A 14,564-nucleotide genomic window follows, 5' to 3' on the forward strand; every position below is an offset into this window, starting at 1 on the left:
TACTTTGCCAAATGAAAATTTTATTCATTGGCATTTCCTCTAACTCTAATCATATAGACTAAACAGTGTTCAACCAAGTGAAATCAGGGATGTATTACATCAAAGGGTATAACCTGAAAATTAAACATAATGGTAAATGGAATTAAACCAAATGGGAAGAAGACAAAGTGGATGTATACCAAGCCAATTTACAGACATATGTATTACAACAACTAGATCTACCATTATTATAACTTCAAAATCAATACAACATAAAAGGCACAATAAATACATTATGCATCATTTATTCAATGGTATTCATACAGGTTTTAATACATTTTTACATGATACAGTGTAATAATGTATATATAGTACTATTTTATTGTGAATACTTTACATATATGTACCCTGTAATTTAAAAGATATAAGCATCTCTACAATTAAATTGTAGGTCTATGTGTAATAACATTACAATTGACTGTACATGATAATGATTATATCTCTTAATATCACAGGGCCTAGAACACACAGTATAACTCAAGGTGATTTACAAGGTAGAATGAAAAATAAAATCAACTACAATATTTAAACATCTCAATATTTGGTCACAACTAAAATGACTGAAAAAAAAACAATATTCATCAGATCAGATAAGTCATTTTGCTTTAATTTTCACTTTCAAGCCCACCCACCCTTCCCTCAATTAAAAACATATCAATGATCAAAATAGTTTGTATGTCTTATTGTATCTACAATTTTCTAAACTGTACATGTACATTTAGTGCATGTGAGAGCGGAACCTTAACATGTAGATGGCAGTACGTAATTTTTTTTGTTGACAGAGATCAAATTCAAAATTGCGCGACCAATCAGATCATACATTATCATTTTTTTCTCTCTCTTTCTCACGAACATCAAATTAATAGACTGAGTAGTGCAAATTAAAGATCATAATAATTACAGAGCAGAATTCACTGCAATCAATAAATCAAACACGACAAACATACATAAAATATCCATCCCTTCATAACTTTAAAATACCTTATTCTTGAAAAAATAGTACTTTGTCCTTAACTAAAAAAAATAATTGGTATATTTACAAATGACAATATTTTGAAGTTGTAATATATTCGGCACAACCAAAAATGGCAATGAATCATGTTGTAATTTACATTCCCTGGTCACTCGCAGCTCTAACTGGCCCACACAAACTGCAGAAAAAATATGACTTAGATTTATCCCGAGTATGAATTCTGGATTCATTAAACTATGTTTACACATTATGCAATAAAATGTCTCCAAAACAATAAAGGACCATTGCAATACATTTGATAAAAACATAAACACACAGTTATCACAAACATCAAGGGTTTTCTTTTGTGCATCATTCAACAAATCTCTTTCAAAGTTTAGTTGTTGTTTTTTTTTGTCAAAGCCCAAATGACTAATCTGCTTTATACTGCAGATAACCCAGCATATAGTGCATTTTTAAGCTGGATGTACACATATTTATGAATAGAAATGAATGATGGGATCTAATTGGGATAAAAACTCATAATAAAATTTTAAAAATAAGATTTGCCAACAAGAAGACAGATTGTTATTCTTAATGATCAAGTAAAAATGTAAAGGGATCATGGCAAGAACAAAAATATTAAGACAATTAAAATTCATTGTCTGGACCTCTGGATATTCAAACAATTCTTTTACTAATTTTAAAGAAAAAAATATCAGTAAATAATAAACTGGTTCAGAATATATTACATGGGCTTACGTTCCAGAGAAACCAACAGAAACCAAACTAATGAAAGAAAGACAGAGCACAGGCCTGACTAGGGAAAGGTCATACAAAATATAATGCAATGTCTACTTTGAATGAATTAGCATATTGGGTATAATTTTGAATGAAGAAAGCTTCAAGATGTCTGATGATACAGCCCCCACAGATTTGAATAACTAGAATAACTATATCAAAGTATATCAAACACACAAAAAAAATTGAAGAAAAAAAGATCAACTAAATAAAATACAAAAATAATCAAATTCTCAATTTTCAGTTTTACATTAGAGTGTATTTTATCATATGCAGCATTGATTTTGATTCAATGAACTACATGCATGTGTACACATAAAAGAAAACATAAATTATGCAATGCAAATTATGCATTGTCAGTGAATCAAACAAATTATAAAAATATATTATAATATATATTATAATCATAGATTTTAAAAGGGGTTTCTACCAAAAGGTAAAGTGATTAAACAACATTTAAAATATTGCTATTTGTAAATTTGACATCTACTCAACTAACAATAAATGGCAGTGTTTTATATATTTTTCTTAAAAAATGGGTAATTATATTGTTACTCACTTTAAACTCATTGATAAAAATAGTATGGTTATCATTACATGCTCTGACTTGAGTCCTATAAAAAAATCAAATTATATCAAATGCCACTGTGAGTCAATGGGTAAGATGGTTAATCATTACATTTATATTAAAAACATCTAAGATTCAAACAAAATAATACTGACATAGATGTATTGTCAGTATTATGACGCAAACCTTTTATTTGTGCATGACAGTGAACCATAAGTGACATATTGTAAGACCCCTTTTCACTATATCCCATGGTTTTACATTTGCTACTCTTTTAATGTAAATATGTAAGACACTGGGTATTAACAACTGATATTCACAAAAAATGAGTGTAATGAAATACAGTAAATTCACAAATTCCAGCCTACCAAATATTGATGGAATATCTCTATCTTTTTAAGGTCTATGAAACATTTAAAGCAATTTTTTTTTTATATGGAAGGTCTTTCATTGTATCTCCACTATCACAGATAATTAATAGTCAAGACAATTTACAGTTGTGCTCAAACATTAGTGAACCCACCACAAAATGCAATCTTTCATGCTAAGTGTTGAATATAAAACAACACTACAAATGTTCTGCGAGCCCAGAGAAACAAACTTTATTCAATGTAATGTTTTATCATCTGACTCCACAATCATCTAATACATGGTAGAATTTGAACACTCCATTTTCTGGTGAGATTCACCGACGTTTAAGCGCTACTACATGAAGGTACCCATTTGATATAGGAGTAATATATACAAGTACAACTATGGTAACTTTACCCTTATGGCAATTATCATGAGCACAATCAAGGTTTCCATGGTAATTACCATAAAGGCAAAATTACCATAATTCTGAGTCGTTATGAAATTGGCCCCCTGATTCTTAACTAAGTGTAGACATAATAAGTACATGTACATATACATGTACACTTTTGGCAATGTTATGGACATGTATATATGAAGCAATAGTAATGATACAGTACTGTAATGACACAGTAAACAAGTGGTAAACTGATTGTCTTTGTCTATACTTCTCTTTTCTTTTTGCCCATTTCCCACGTAAAGTGATGAGAAACTAAATGTATAAGACTGTGAAGGATAATTGCAACCCCCTCCCCCCCAAAAAAAAAAAACCTGCAATCACTTGCAGATCAATTTTACATGCTCATCAAAAAATTGAATTGAATAACTTGCAATTGATTGCTTGTCTCCTTCTTGCGACAGAAACTGTAATCAATTTGCTATGATCAAATCTCATCAATTTTTTAATGAAAAATTTGCAGTATATTGCAAACAATTTTTCTTGCAACATGCCCTCAGATAATTGGCCAATGTACATCTTTACCTCTCCCCCCCACTATTGAGAGAAATGTAATTATCAAGCTATAATTTGACATATGTACAGTACATTGCTAGAATACTTTCTGACTGAAAAACAGCATTGTATATAATACATACACTAATTTACAATTTCTAATGTTTGGTCACTTGGTTGCTTTCTCTTTTTTTGTTGATAAATGTTGAGCACAAAACAATCTCAAGAATTTCCCTCATGATGCTTGTTTTCCTTTGCTATTCTTGCCAGCAGAATGAACACTCTGTTTCTATGGGATCATTTCCGTACTGCTCACAGTTCATACCTACAAAAGTACTCTCCTTTTTGCATTGATGGATGATCCAATGACGTCATTCCATTGTTTGGGGGACTTCCCTATCATCGATGATGAGTGAATGGACGATGCCCTCTCTCCTCTTTCCACTGCTAACTGCTTTGATGCAACAAGCATGTCCGCCTAGCTCAAAATGAGTCTCTGTACCATCATCCACAAATTCACCCTGGGAAGAAAAAAAAGTCAGGACACAATTTAAACACAATGTTAACACTAATGATTGGATAATATGCATATGAATGAAACAGAGAGGACAGTATTCAAGTGCATGATGATTAGGCAGAGAAAATGTTTTAAACATTTATTCAGACATGGAAAAATTGAAGATTTGAAAATTCTTTAAGATCTAAGAATTAAGTGCTTGTGTTGAATAATATACTATAACTAGAATATGAATCCAGGTATTCAACTAAAGGTAGCTAAATTGCCAACATTTTATTTTATAAAGAATCTAATAATTTTAAATAAAATTTTATTACCTCACACTTTTCTTCTTAATTTTTGTTTTACCTTTTTATATCCCCTAAATACCACAATTCATTTCTCATGTATGTTTCTCAATAACATAATTCATTTTCAGACTGATGTTTTCACTCCACTGTTTCAACATATAGCTAATTATGAAAATGAGAACAAATTATATTGGACCCCATATTAATCAGGTAATTTCTTGAATATTACATGTACAAGGCCATATTGTGGAGGTCCTACTGGGAAATGAACTGAATTGTTTCAATAGGCCTGAAGTGGCAGGAATTTCAAGTAATTATATACTAGTAATTGGACCATGTTTTATAACATCATATTTTTGGAAAAATATCAACTCTTTTTCACCAGCAAAATATTGGAGGTGTATGGAACATACATGTAATTGAAATGAACTGAACCAATATTTCCACTATTTCTTTGAAAAGGAAATAAGGAGATGAAATCCATTATATTTACTTCCCTGGGGTGAATAGGAATAACTTCTATTCCCCCCAAATACACAAGTTCAGTGTTCACCTTTCATGATTAATGTTTGGCTTATTTTCTTTTCTTTTTTAATCAGACAGCATCAAATATAGTGAAGCAGGTCTTGGGACGAAGCTCACCAGGTGTTAAAGATATACAAAATGTAATTTTTAATATTTATAAACTATCATTATGTGTTGGAGCAAGAGATGGTTTTGTGCTTCCTTTGTTCATAGTTCAAACATGATCAACATCAGCATCAACAATTGAAATCACTATGTACATGTGACCACTACTGTACACTGTGTACAGGTGTATGTTAAATGTATGCTTTAAAAAAATGAACACATCAAGCTACAATCTTCAACCCTTTCCAGTACTTTGTCCAAATATTGATTTTCTTGCAGGTATTGATTTCAACTCAAAGCCATTCAGCACTGCTCTCTACAGACATAAATTCATATGCTAAAGCCATTGTTATAATATCTCAAAGAACGAATAGTAGTTTTTGCAGTTCATTATGAATACATGTATACATACATGTAGCTCGACCTAAATTAGCCATTAAAAAGCTAATCATCCCTAAAGGGTATTATGAGTTTTCCTTCATTATATACTTATTCCCTACTGATTTGTATGCTTAAAGTTTTTTTTCAAGGTTCATCAAAATAAGAGGTTTCTAAGTAGGTTAATTAGGCTGATAATAAGAACTCTCTGGTTCTCATGATATCCCTAGTGATTTTCAATTTTTGTCTCGCCTGCATAGCAGAGCGAGACCATACATGTAGGTGCCGCATTTATGATGGCGGCAACGTCATCAACATTGAAATCTTAACCAAGGTTATGTTTTTTATATGTCATCATACCTTAAAAAGTATATGGACCTAGTTCAAGAAACTTGAATTAAGTATTACTGAACATCCTGTGTTTCTGGTCACATGACCAAGGTCAAAGGTCATTTAGGGTCAATGAACTTAGACCATGTTGGGGGAATCAATATCAAAATCTTAACCAAGGTTATGTTTTTGAATTGTCATCATGACTGATATTTAATGGATCTAGTTCATGAAACTTGGACATAAGAGCAATCAAGTATTCCTGAACATCATGTGCGAGTTTCAGGTCATATGATCAAGGTCTAAGGTTACTGAGGGTCAATGAACTTTGGACATGTTGGGGGTATTTGTAGATAACTTTTAAAATTTATGGATCTAGTTCATGAAACTTGACATAAGAGCATCCATGTATCCCTGAATATCCTACACGCATTTCAGGTCACATGACCAAGATCAAAGGTCGCTTAAGGCCAATAAACTTTGGCCATGTTGGGGATATTTGTTGAACTGCCATAATAACTTTATGGATCTAATTCATGAAACAGACATAAGGGTAATCAAGTGTGACTGGTTGTTTTGCACACGTCTTAGGTTACATGATCATGGTCAAAGGTCATATTTGGTCAATGTACGTAGTATTTTATTATCAATCATTACATGTAGCTTTTTTTAAAGTCAGCACTGCTGCTATATTGAATCACGTAATGCAGACGAGACTGCCAGAGGTTAAAGAAAACAATACATACACCATATCAATCATCCTGCCCATGAATTTAAGAGGTTTGTTATTTGAGTGATAATAGCCTTTTTGATATTTTACACTTTTTTTGCATTTACAGTACCAAAGTACCTGAAACTAAGAAACATAGTAGAATAAGTATAATGACTTGTGAAGTTGGTGCTAAGCTAAGTGTTTTTATACCATGTAGTATTTACTAGGAATAAGAACCCGATAATTTCACAAGACATTACGCATCTTAGGCCTACTACAGCAAAGACACCATTAATGGATTCACTAAAATTAAAGAAAAATCACCTATTAACAACACTTTTGTTGACAAAAAAATGCAGGATACTAATTTTTAAAAAGTAGAAATTGCTTCTTTTTCTTAAAACTGGCATCACTGTACAGTGTACCTTTGGTAACTACAAGAGAGAGTGAAAAAAAAAAAATCAGAAAAACAAAAAGCCCGAAGGTAGTCTATAATCTAACTCTCTGACGATATTACTACATAAACTATGGTACATAATACCAAATGACCGTGACAATTTGAAATACATATGATTTTTTTTAATGCATTCCTTAAGAATTTCCTCCTGACAACATCAATTCAAACTGAAATCAAACCCAACTTACTTGTGCCATTGAGATAAATTGTTAGTCCAGGGACAGCCTTCTTAGTATGAACATAAAAAGGTAACACACGAGTGCAGCTCCTACTACTACCGTACAAATACTATGGTTCATATACATAGCGCAGTTACTATATTCATATTCTAAACTGCACTTGATAGTCCTACTTGATACTTGGTATATTATTACCCCGGATGTACATGTAGCTTAATCACCTTATACACTGTAAATGCTAAAGTGTTTAAGGAATGAATCCTACAGAGTACCCATTCATCTCACATGGGTCTAGTGCAGCATAATGTGGGTAAATTTCTTGCTGAAGGAAAACACGCTATGGCTGGGATTCGAACCTACATCCCTCTGACTGAAAGACAAGTTGTAACCACAAGACCACGACACCCCATACTTTATAATGTATAGATCAAGAAGTGTAAACATGTAATTCTAAATTTTGAATGAAAATACCAATTTGTACTTACTGCTGTTTCTAGAACACAACCATCACACCAAACATCCATGGAATCTTTCTCTGCAAGGAAAAACATAACAGAGAATTATTGAATGAAATCACACTTATTTCAAATTGAAATTCAAACATTAATGAGAGTGGGATGGTGAAAGAGATGGAGAGTTTAAAAGAAGACAGATGAATGTAATTAAAACACGACATGCATATTTCACAAACAAGATTGTTGGAATTAAAGAATATAATAATAATAGGTCCATTTATATAGCGCAGCTACTATGTGCATATACTCTACTGCGCTTTGATAATTGGTATCATATTATTACCCCGGCTGTAGCTGAGCCGCCATATTAATAGGCGCTAAAGCGTTCAAGGAAAAATCCTACCGGGTACCCATTCACCTCACCTGGGTCGAGTGCATTACAATGTGGATAAATTCTTGCTGAAGGAAATTACGCTATGGCTGGGATTCAAACCCACGACCCTCTGTTTCAAAGTCCGAAGACTAATCCACTGGGCCACAACGCTCCACAATATAAAGATGCTATAATCTTGGTGGTGTTCACTTTCATTCACACACTTCAATTGAATGCCTAGAATATGAAAAGCCAAATGGGTGGCTCATTTTTATCAATAAGCTAAAGATAAATAAGTCACTCACCAAGAACTATCCTATGTCCAACTCCTTCTATGGTCGGTGTCCAGACTTTGCAGGTTCTGCTTCTCTGCTCAACAAACTTCTCTAAGCTTTTGCCTCCTACTTCTAACTGGTACTCATATGCAAATCCACTGCATGCATCTATATTAATAACTGCCCTGGTCCCGCTTATGCTGAATACTTCCCTGCCGACAAGCTTGAACATCCAATTCTTCCTGCTTATCTCCTGTACAAAAAATAAGATTTATCAATGTCTATGAATGTTCTCAATCATTCAGGTAGATAAGATCATGAAATGCCTCTGTTGTAAATGTTAAGTGGATGGTTGCTTTTCTTATCTTAGTCTTTATCTTTGTGGTTGCATAAAACTTCTTTGCATTTTTATACCTTACACACTAAAAATGAATGCAATACAATGTAAAAGGTGAAATACTAAGGATGACTACAATTGACATTGTAAGACAATCCATGCAGTGCATAACCAGGAGGCCTATGTTCGTAAATTGTTGGCCACATTTCCTATCATAACCGGGGGTTTACACAGTTTGCAACATTTATTGATTTCTTTAGGAATTCGCTGAAGCAGTAAAAAATCATCATTCAAAGTTTTCTAGGCTGAAAAAAACAACCACAGAATTTGATGTCTAATGCAGGACCATCGTTGACAGTCAACGTGAGAGAGAAAAAGCATGAAAGCACAAGCTTCATGGAAAATACTGGGATGATTCTCTTTCACCCATGTGTGCTTTCCTTCAATCTTGTTGACAACAATGGTTCAACATTAGACATCATATTCCAGTATAAGACACCTTCGTATGATATCACAGGCCTCGAAATAGGATTTTGGGGGGGCAAGGCCACTTTTTTGAGGGGCACTTTTTCACTGAGGCCAAGCAGCAGAGGGCACCAAGGCCATACAGAGGGGCACCAAGGCCACTTTTTAAGGGGCATGTAATAAATTATTTGTAGGTGTTACAGTTTCGCGGCGTGGGGGGGGGGCTTTCCATAGTCGATGTTATACATCAGATTCATTACCAAACCACATTATTTACTTAAGAAAAAATGAACTCTATGCACGACTGGTGATACCTTCTTGAGCTACATGTAATTAAATGTGAATCTGATTAGCACCCAAGAAAGTATCACCGGTCGTTCGTAAGTTGTTTGTAACAGACAAACAGCTTTATGAAACACTCCCATTCAAAGTACTGTACTTACGCATCGCGCGCGCTCGCCAGGACAGTACAGCGCACGCGACATTTGTATAGTACACATACGGAGCTCGCGCTCGTCCATTCTTATGCTGCAGCTTACATAGCATATGTAAAGCGCGCTAGCGGCCGGCCAGCTGTGTATAGCTAGCTCATCGTTCGGCGCGGCTTCGGACTAGACTGCATACACGCACTGGACATCGCTGGTAAAGCTAAGGTATTGAATACTTTTTGAGATCGGAGAAAAGTTTTCCACGCTCAGAAAAAAAGGTGCAGACTTACAAAAGGGGTACATTATATATCAGAAAAAGGGCACATTTATGAGAAAAAAGGGCACCACGGCCATATAAAAAAAGGGCACACTTTTAGCAAAAAGAAGAAGGGCATGACAGCCAGTAATGGGGGCATCGACAGCCATGGCCATGGCCGTCGATTATTTCGAGGCCTGATATCATTTCCACATAGTAGCTGCTTCAGCAAATTCCTGAACAATCAAGATCTGATGGGATAATGGAAGTACAAATTATAATTCAACCTATTATAACTTTGGTTTAATAGGAAATGTCATCACTGGCCAGCTTATATTGAAAAACAACTTGCAAAGAAATTAGGCTTCATCATTATTTTGATGAAGCCAAAATAGCAGAAACTCTTGGGTTAGCCACTGCATAATATGATGCATAATATGTTGCAGTGCAAAACTTCAGACCTTCATTTTTGAGGAGCGCGATTGCGCTGGCACTCCTACTGCGCTTCTAAAAAAAAAATAAGGAGAGCAAAAAATCGCACTCCTAAAAAAAAAGAATGAAAAAAAAAATTGCTAAAATTTCACATCTTTAAATCCATGAAATAGCCTTCTTTTTCCATAATTCCTTGAAATTACTTTTATTTAGTTGAAAACTATCAGAAAAATGAAGAATATTCATCTCTTTCCCGACTCTGATTTGAATTTAAACTTGGTCAATATTGCAGTCCCATGTAGTCCCATATGTAGATTTTCATGGCAACACCATGGAAGTCAACATCACCGAGGTAAGTTCAAATCAGAGTCGGGAAAGAGGTGAATATTTTTCATTTTTCTGATAGTTTTCAACTAAATCAAAGTAATTTCAAGGAATTATGGAAAAAATAAGGCCATTTCATGGATTTAAAGATATAAAATGTGAAATTTTAGCAATTTTTTTCTTCATTTTTTTCATTTTTTTTAGCAGGAGTGCGTACGACATCTTGTAAACATACGTGACCCAGGCCTAGTTTCACCACAGATTAATTAATAGCTAACACAGCTATTGCATATATACAATGTTAAGAAAAATCTACAATTTATCAAACATGTATTGTAATGAATTGTTTGAGCTCCTCACGGAGAGAGATTCTAAGGAGCTCAATTGAGCTCCTCAAAAAAATAAGGAGAGCGATTTATTGAGCTCCACAAAATTATAAACGTGAAGGACTGAAACTTGGAATGGTATATGTGATTGACTGTGTAATCAAAACTGATGAAGCAAGAATGATGAAAGTTGACTAGAAGTTACTATCAAATGGGATTTATGACTGCATTTAGAATAACACATTATTATTAAATTTGTGTACACAGTTTATCAGATGAAAATTTTTATGGGATGTGATGTCAGAACCAGCATCAATGTAGAGTTATGACATTATTACCTTGTTATCTACATAAATGACTCTCTTTCCACTTGTAGTCCCATGCTCAAACTGGACTTTGTGTATTCCATCACTAAGGGCAACACTCCACACAGCAACAACATCAGTCATCTTTATCAAGATCTAGATTCCTGTAATAATATAGAATGTTTAAACGGCATTTAAAGGTGACTGAAAAATTGTTTGAATTTTTTTTTTGGGGGGGTGCAAATCTACTCAATTTTGTGGGGACAATTCATCTTTGATGGACATTTTAAGAATATGGACCATGGTGTTTGAATATCGATAAGAAATCATGAATTTACATAAAGTGTTCGGTATATCCACTGCCATAATTACTTAGGCCTTGTCATTTTGTAACTAGAAATCTTTTACTTTAATACTACCTCTAATGTTTCACGTGCACTCGCTCCACTGAACTTCACTACCAATACACTACATTGTAGTGTAGTGAAGTGAAGTGTACAAGAAACATCACCTAAGGTATAAATTATAGTAAAGGGGGGCCCGGGGGGGGGGGGGGGCACTCGACCGAAAAAGTGGTAGGGGTGTGCCGCAGGAGAGACAAAAAAAACGGGGGCCTTGGAGCGGGCATATTGTAAAAAGGAGGGTCCTTGGAACGGGCTTCAGAACTACAATTTTGTGAAAACGGGGGTCCTTGGAACGGATCGCCAGCGTGTGGGTACGTGCGTATGCTATGGAACGGGCATCCATGCATGATGCAGCTAACGTGGCCTCCGCCGGGTGCGCTCGCGCAGAGACGATGGTCGGACCGTGCTCTACAGCCGCTTTTCACCAAACTTGCAGCAGACCAATGGGACCGGAACGGTGTAACGAAAAATATGCGAAGCTATGGAGTGGATTTCTTTCTTCTCGTTAAGAACAAAATGCTATGCCTTGGAGCGGCTTTCTTTGTTTTTTTTCTCAATAACACAAAAATGCTATGCCTTGGAACGGAAATTTGGGTGTAAAAATGGGGGTCCCCTCCATGGCACATACCCACTATGCATTATATACTGAGTGCCCCCCCCCGGGGGGGGGCTCCAATGTGAATCTAAATTAATTAACTTCAGATTTACATGATATAACATGAATTTAATATTTCACAATAATTTTCAGTTGATGAATATTCTGGAAGGTCAAGTCCACCCTAGAAAATGAATCGATAGAGAAAAATCAACCAAGAATAACACTGAAAATGTCATCAAAATGACATCCTGCCTTGATTTTCCTGTGCACAGCGGCAATGAATCCTGCTTGAGTGATAACTGATATAGATCTAGACTAGACGTCTATTTCTTTCAAATTTTCACAAGATTTTTGGAACACTTAGTCATTAGAATATAAGGAACTAATGTTGTAAATCGAATAAAAAATCAGATCGAAAATTGGATCGGCAGTTAAGCTTCTAAAATCAAAATCGAATCGAAAATCGAATCGGCGATGTTTAAAAACAAAGGAATAAATCAAAATTTTGTTTGCGGTCGCGCGCATCTTCCTGACATAGCCACAAAGACGAATGCATTGGATTGGAAGTCGCACACATGCGCAATTGTTTGAAACATGTTTTAAAAGTGTTTTGAGCTGTTACTGCTTTACATTAAAATTAGTGATTTTTATTACAAAGATAAACGAATGATGCATCTTCCGAGCAAAGGAAAATAAAATGAAAATAATTCTCAAAGATCACATGTCAATAAACGATCGGCGGGACATAAGTATTTTTACGTGAGGTGCTAGCTATTTAGAATTATTGGAATGATCTCTTGATCTCGTATGATGTAAGAGAGTCGCGCAATGATGTCTGTCAATAATACGACCTTGTTAAGTTCACGGCGGCGTCCGCTAACAACACGAGGTTGAAGAGAAGATGTCTATCAATCATAAACGATGTAAGAGAGTAGCGCTGTGATCTTCGTCAGTAATACGACCTTTCAAAATTTCACGGCAGCATCCGCTATCAGTATCACATCGTCAGAGATAATACCGCGTCTTTCTTACTGATTAATGTGACCACGAAATAGCTAGCACCTCAAAAACAATCTTGAAATATGTTCTGAACGATCATGCACTGTAATTAACGTTAGATCTACACCGATTTTTTCCTTCAAGGGGCAAGATCGAAGATCGGCAAGTGATCGCCGATTGTGGTGAAATGGAATGGAATCGGTTGCCGATTGCAAAATCGGTTACAAGCTAATAAGGAACATCATCAACTGAAAACTTTTGTGGAATAAAGATATATTCATGTTTAATCTTAAGTTAAAGCTTAAGGTGCGCAGACATGGGACTCCCATCATAGTCACTCAAATTCGAAACATCGCACAATACGCCAGTGTGGCGGCTATACCAGACTGGACGAAGAATTACCTTGCCAAATTTTACATTTACTCTATGAGACGCCTGGAGATTCACTTCCAAATATATTAGAAATTGGTGTGGATCTAAATCTACTGTAGGCATACTACAATTTTTTTTGATAACATAAACATGTGTGCATAATTGCATGCACCGGTACGGGGCTGTTAACCTAGGGAGCGCTGGCCCGTTGTGTGCTCTTCATCTCCCGGCCGGCGCTATGCAGGCCAGGCAGCTCAGTACGGTACCGTATGTCAGTCATCAAACACAGTCCCGGGTCCCACTCCTTCTTGAAACTACATGTAGATAGAAGATACCGTAATAAATGTGCAAATTGCCTTTCCTATCATCAATTATTTGAACATAATACCTATATCGTACATTGTACACTGTGAAGTAATCATCGCATACCTTTAACTCCAAAATTATGACCAAATCGCAGGCCCTTCGTTTCCACACACAATTCCAAAGCAAGGAAACCTCGATTGATTGACGCGATTGGTCTCTGGGCCAGCCTCCGGGCCGGGGGCGAGGCGAGGCGCAGGCGGGACCGCTTCGCATGGGCTCCGGCACGGCATGCTGCTCAAGCCAAAAGCCCAAAGCCGTGCGTGCCGTCGCCACAGTAAACAAAATAGGGGGGGGGGGGGGCTGTTGATCGACATACCCTTTTGAAATGGAAATTAATGTAATGTAAAAACAAAAAAAAATTGCAAGCTCTTTTTTTTTCGGTATACAGATCTAATGGGACAGGTGTGTCAGTCACCCGTGCCGACGGGGGGAGGGGGGCACTAGCTTGGAGTGGAACTTGGGGTTTCGAAACACCAAAACAAATACTTGCCATTTTCATGGTATAAAAAAGTACCGGTAGAAGTTTACAATGTATTTTCATAAGAAATTCATATCCATGTATGCAATCTAAAACCGTAATGACGGATGTCAGTATGCTTTTAATACAAGGCAGCAGTCACATCCAGGGCGTTGGATCGGTTGAAAGTGTAGGCCTATGGCGGGGGCCGGGAGGCATATAGGAAAAGGGAACTT

At 35.7% G+C, this 14,564-nt stretch overlaps 1 protein-coding gene across 1 annotated transcript; it reads right to left on the reverse strand.

Annotated features, from left to right (window-relative positions):
• Positions 1 to 880: 880 nt before the first annotated feature.
• On the reverse strand, positions 881 to 14,021 carry LOC121411289 (fas apoptotic inhibitory molecule 1-like). The gene is made up of 5 exons (XM_041603932.1): positions 13,935 to 14,021; positions 11,166 to 11,296; positions 8,290 to 8,512; positions 7,642 to 7,691; positions 881 to 4,184 (listed from the first exon to the last, which is right to left on the reverse strand). The coding sequence occupies exons 2-5, from the start codon at positions 11,274 to 11,276 to the stop codon at positions 4,035 to 4,037; spliced, it is 534 nt and encodes a 177-aa protein (XP_041459866.1). The 5' UTR covers positions 11,277 to 11,296; positions 13,935 to 14,021; the 3' UTR covers positions 881 to 4,034.
• Between the last annotated feature and the right edge of the window lie 543 nt (positions 14,022 to 14,564).

This window comes from Lytechinus variegatus, chromosome 3 (genome assembly GCF_018143015.1).
Source record: "Lytechinus variegatus isolate NC3 chromosome 3, Lvar_3.0, whole genome shotgun sequence".
NCBI classification, from domain to species: domain Eukaryota; kingdom Metazoa; phylum Echinodermata; class Echinoidea; order Temnopleuroida; family Toxopneustidae; genus Lytechinus; species Lytechinus variegatus.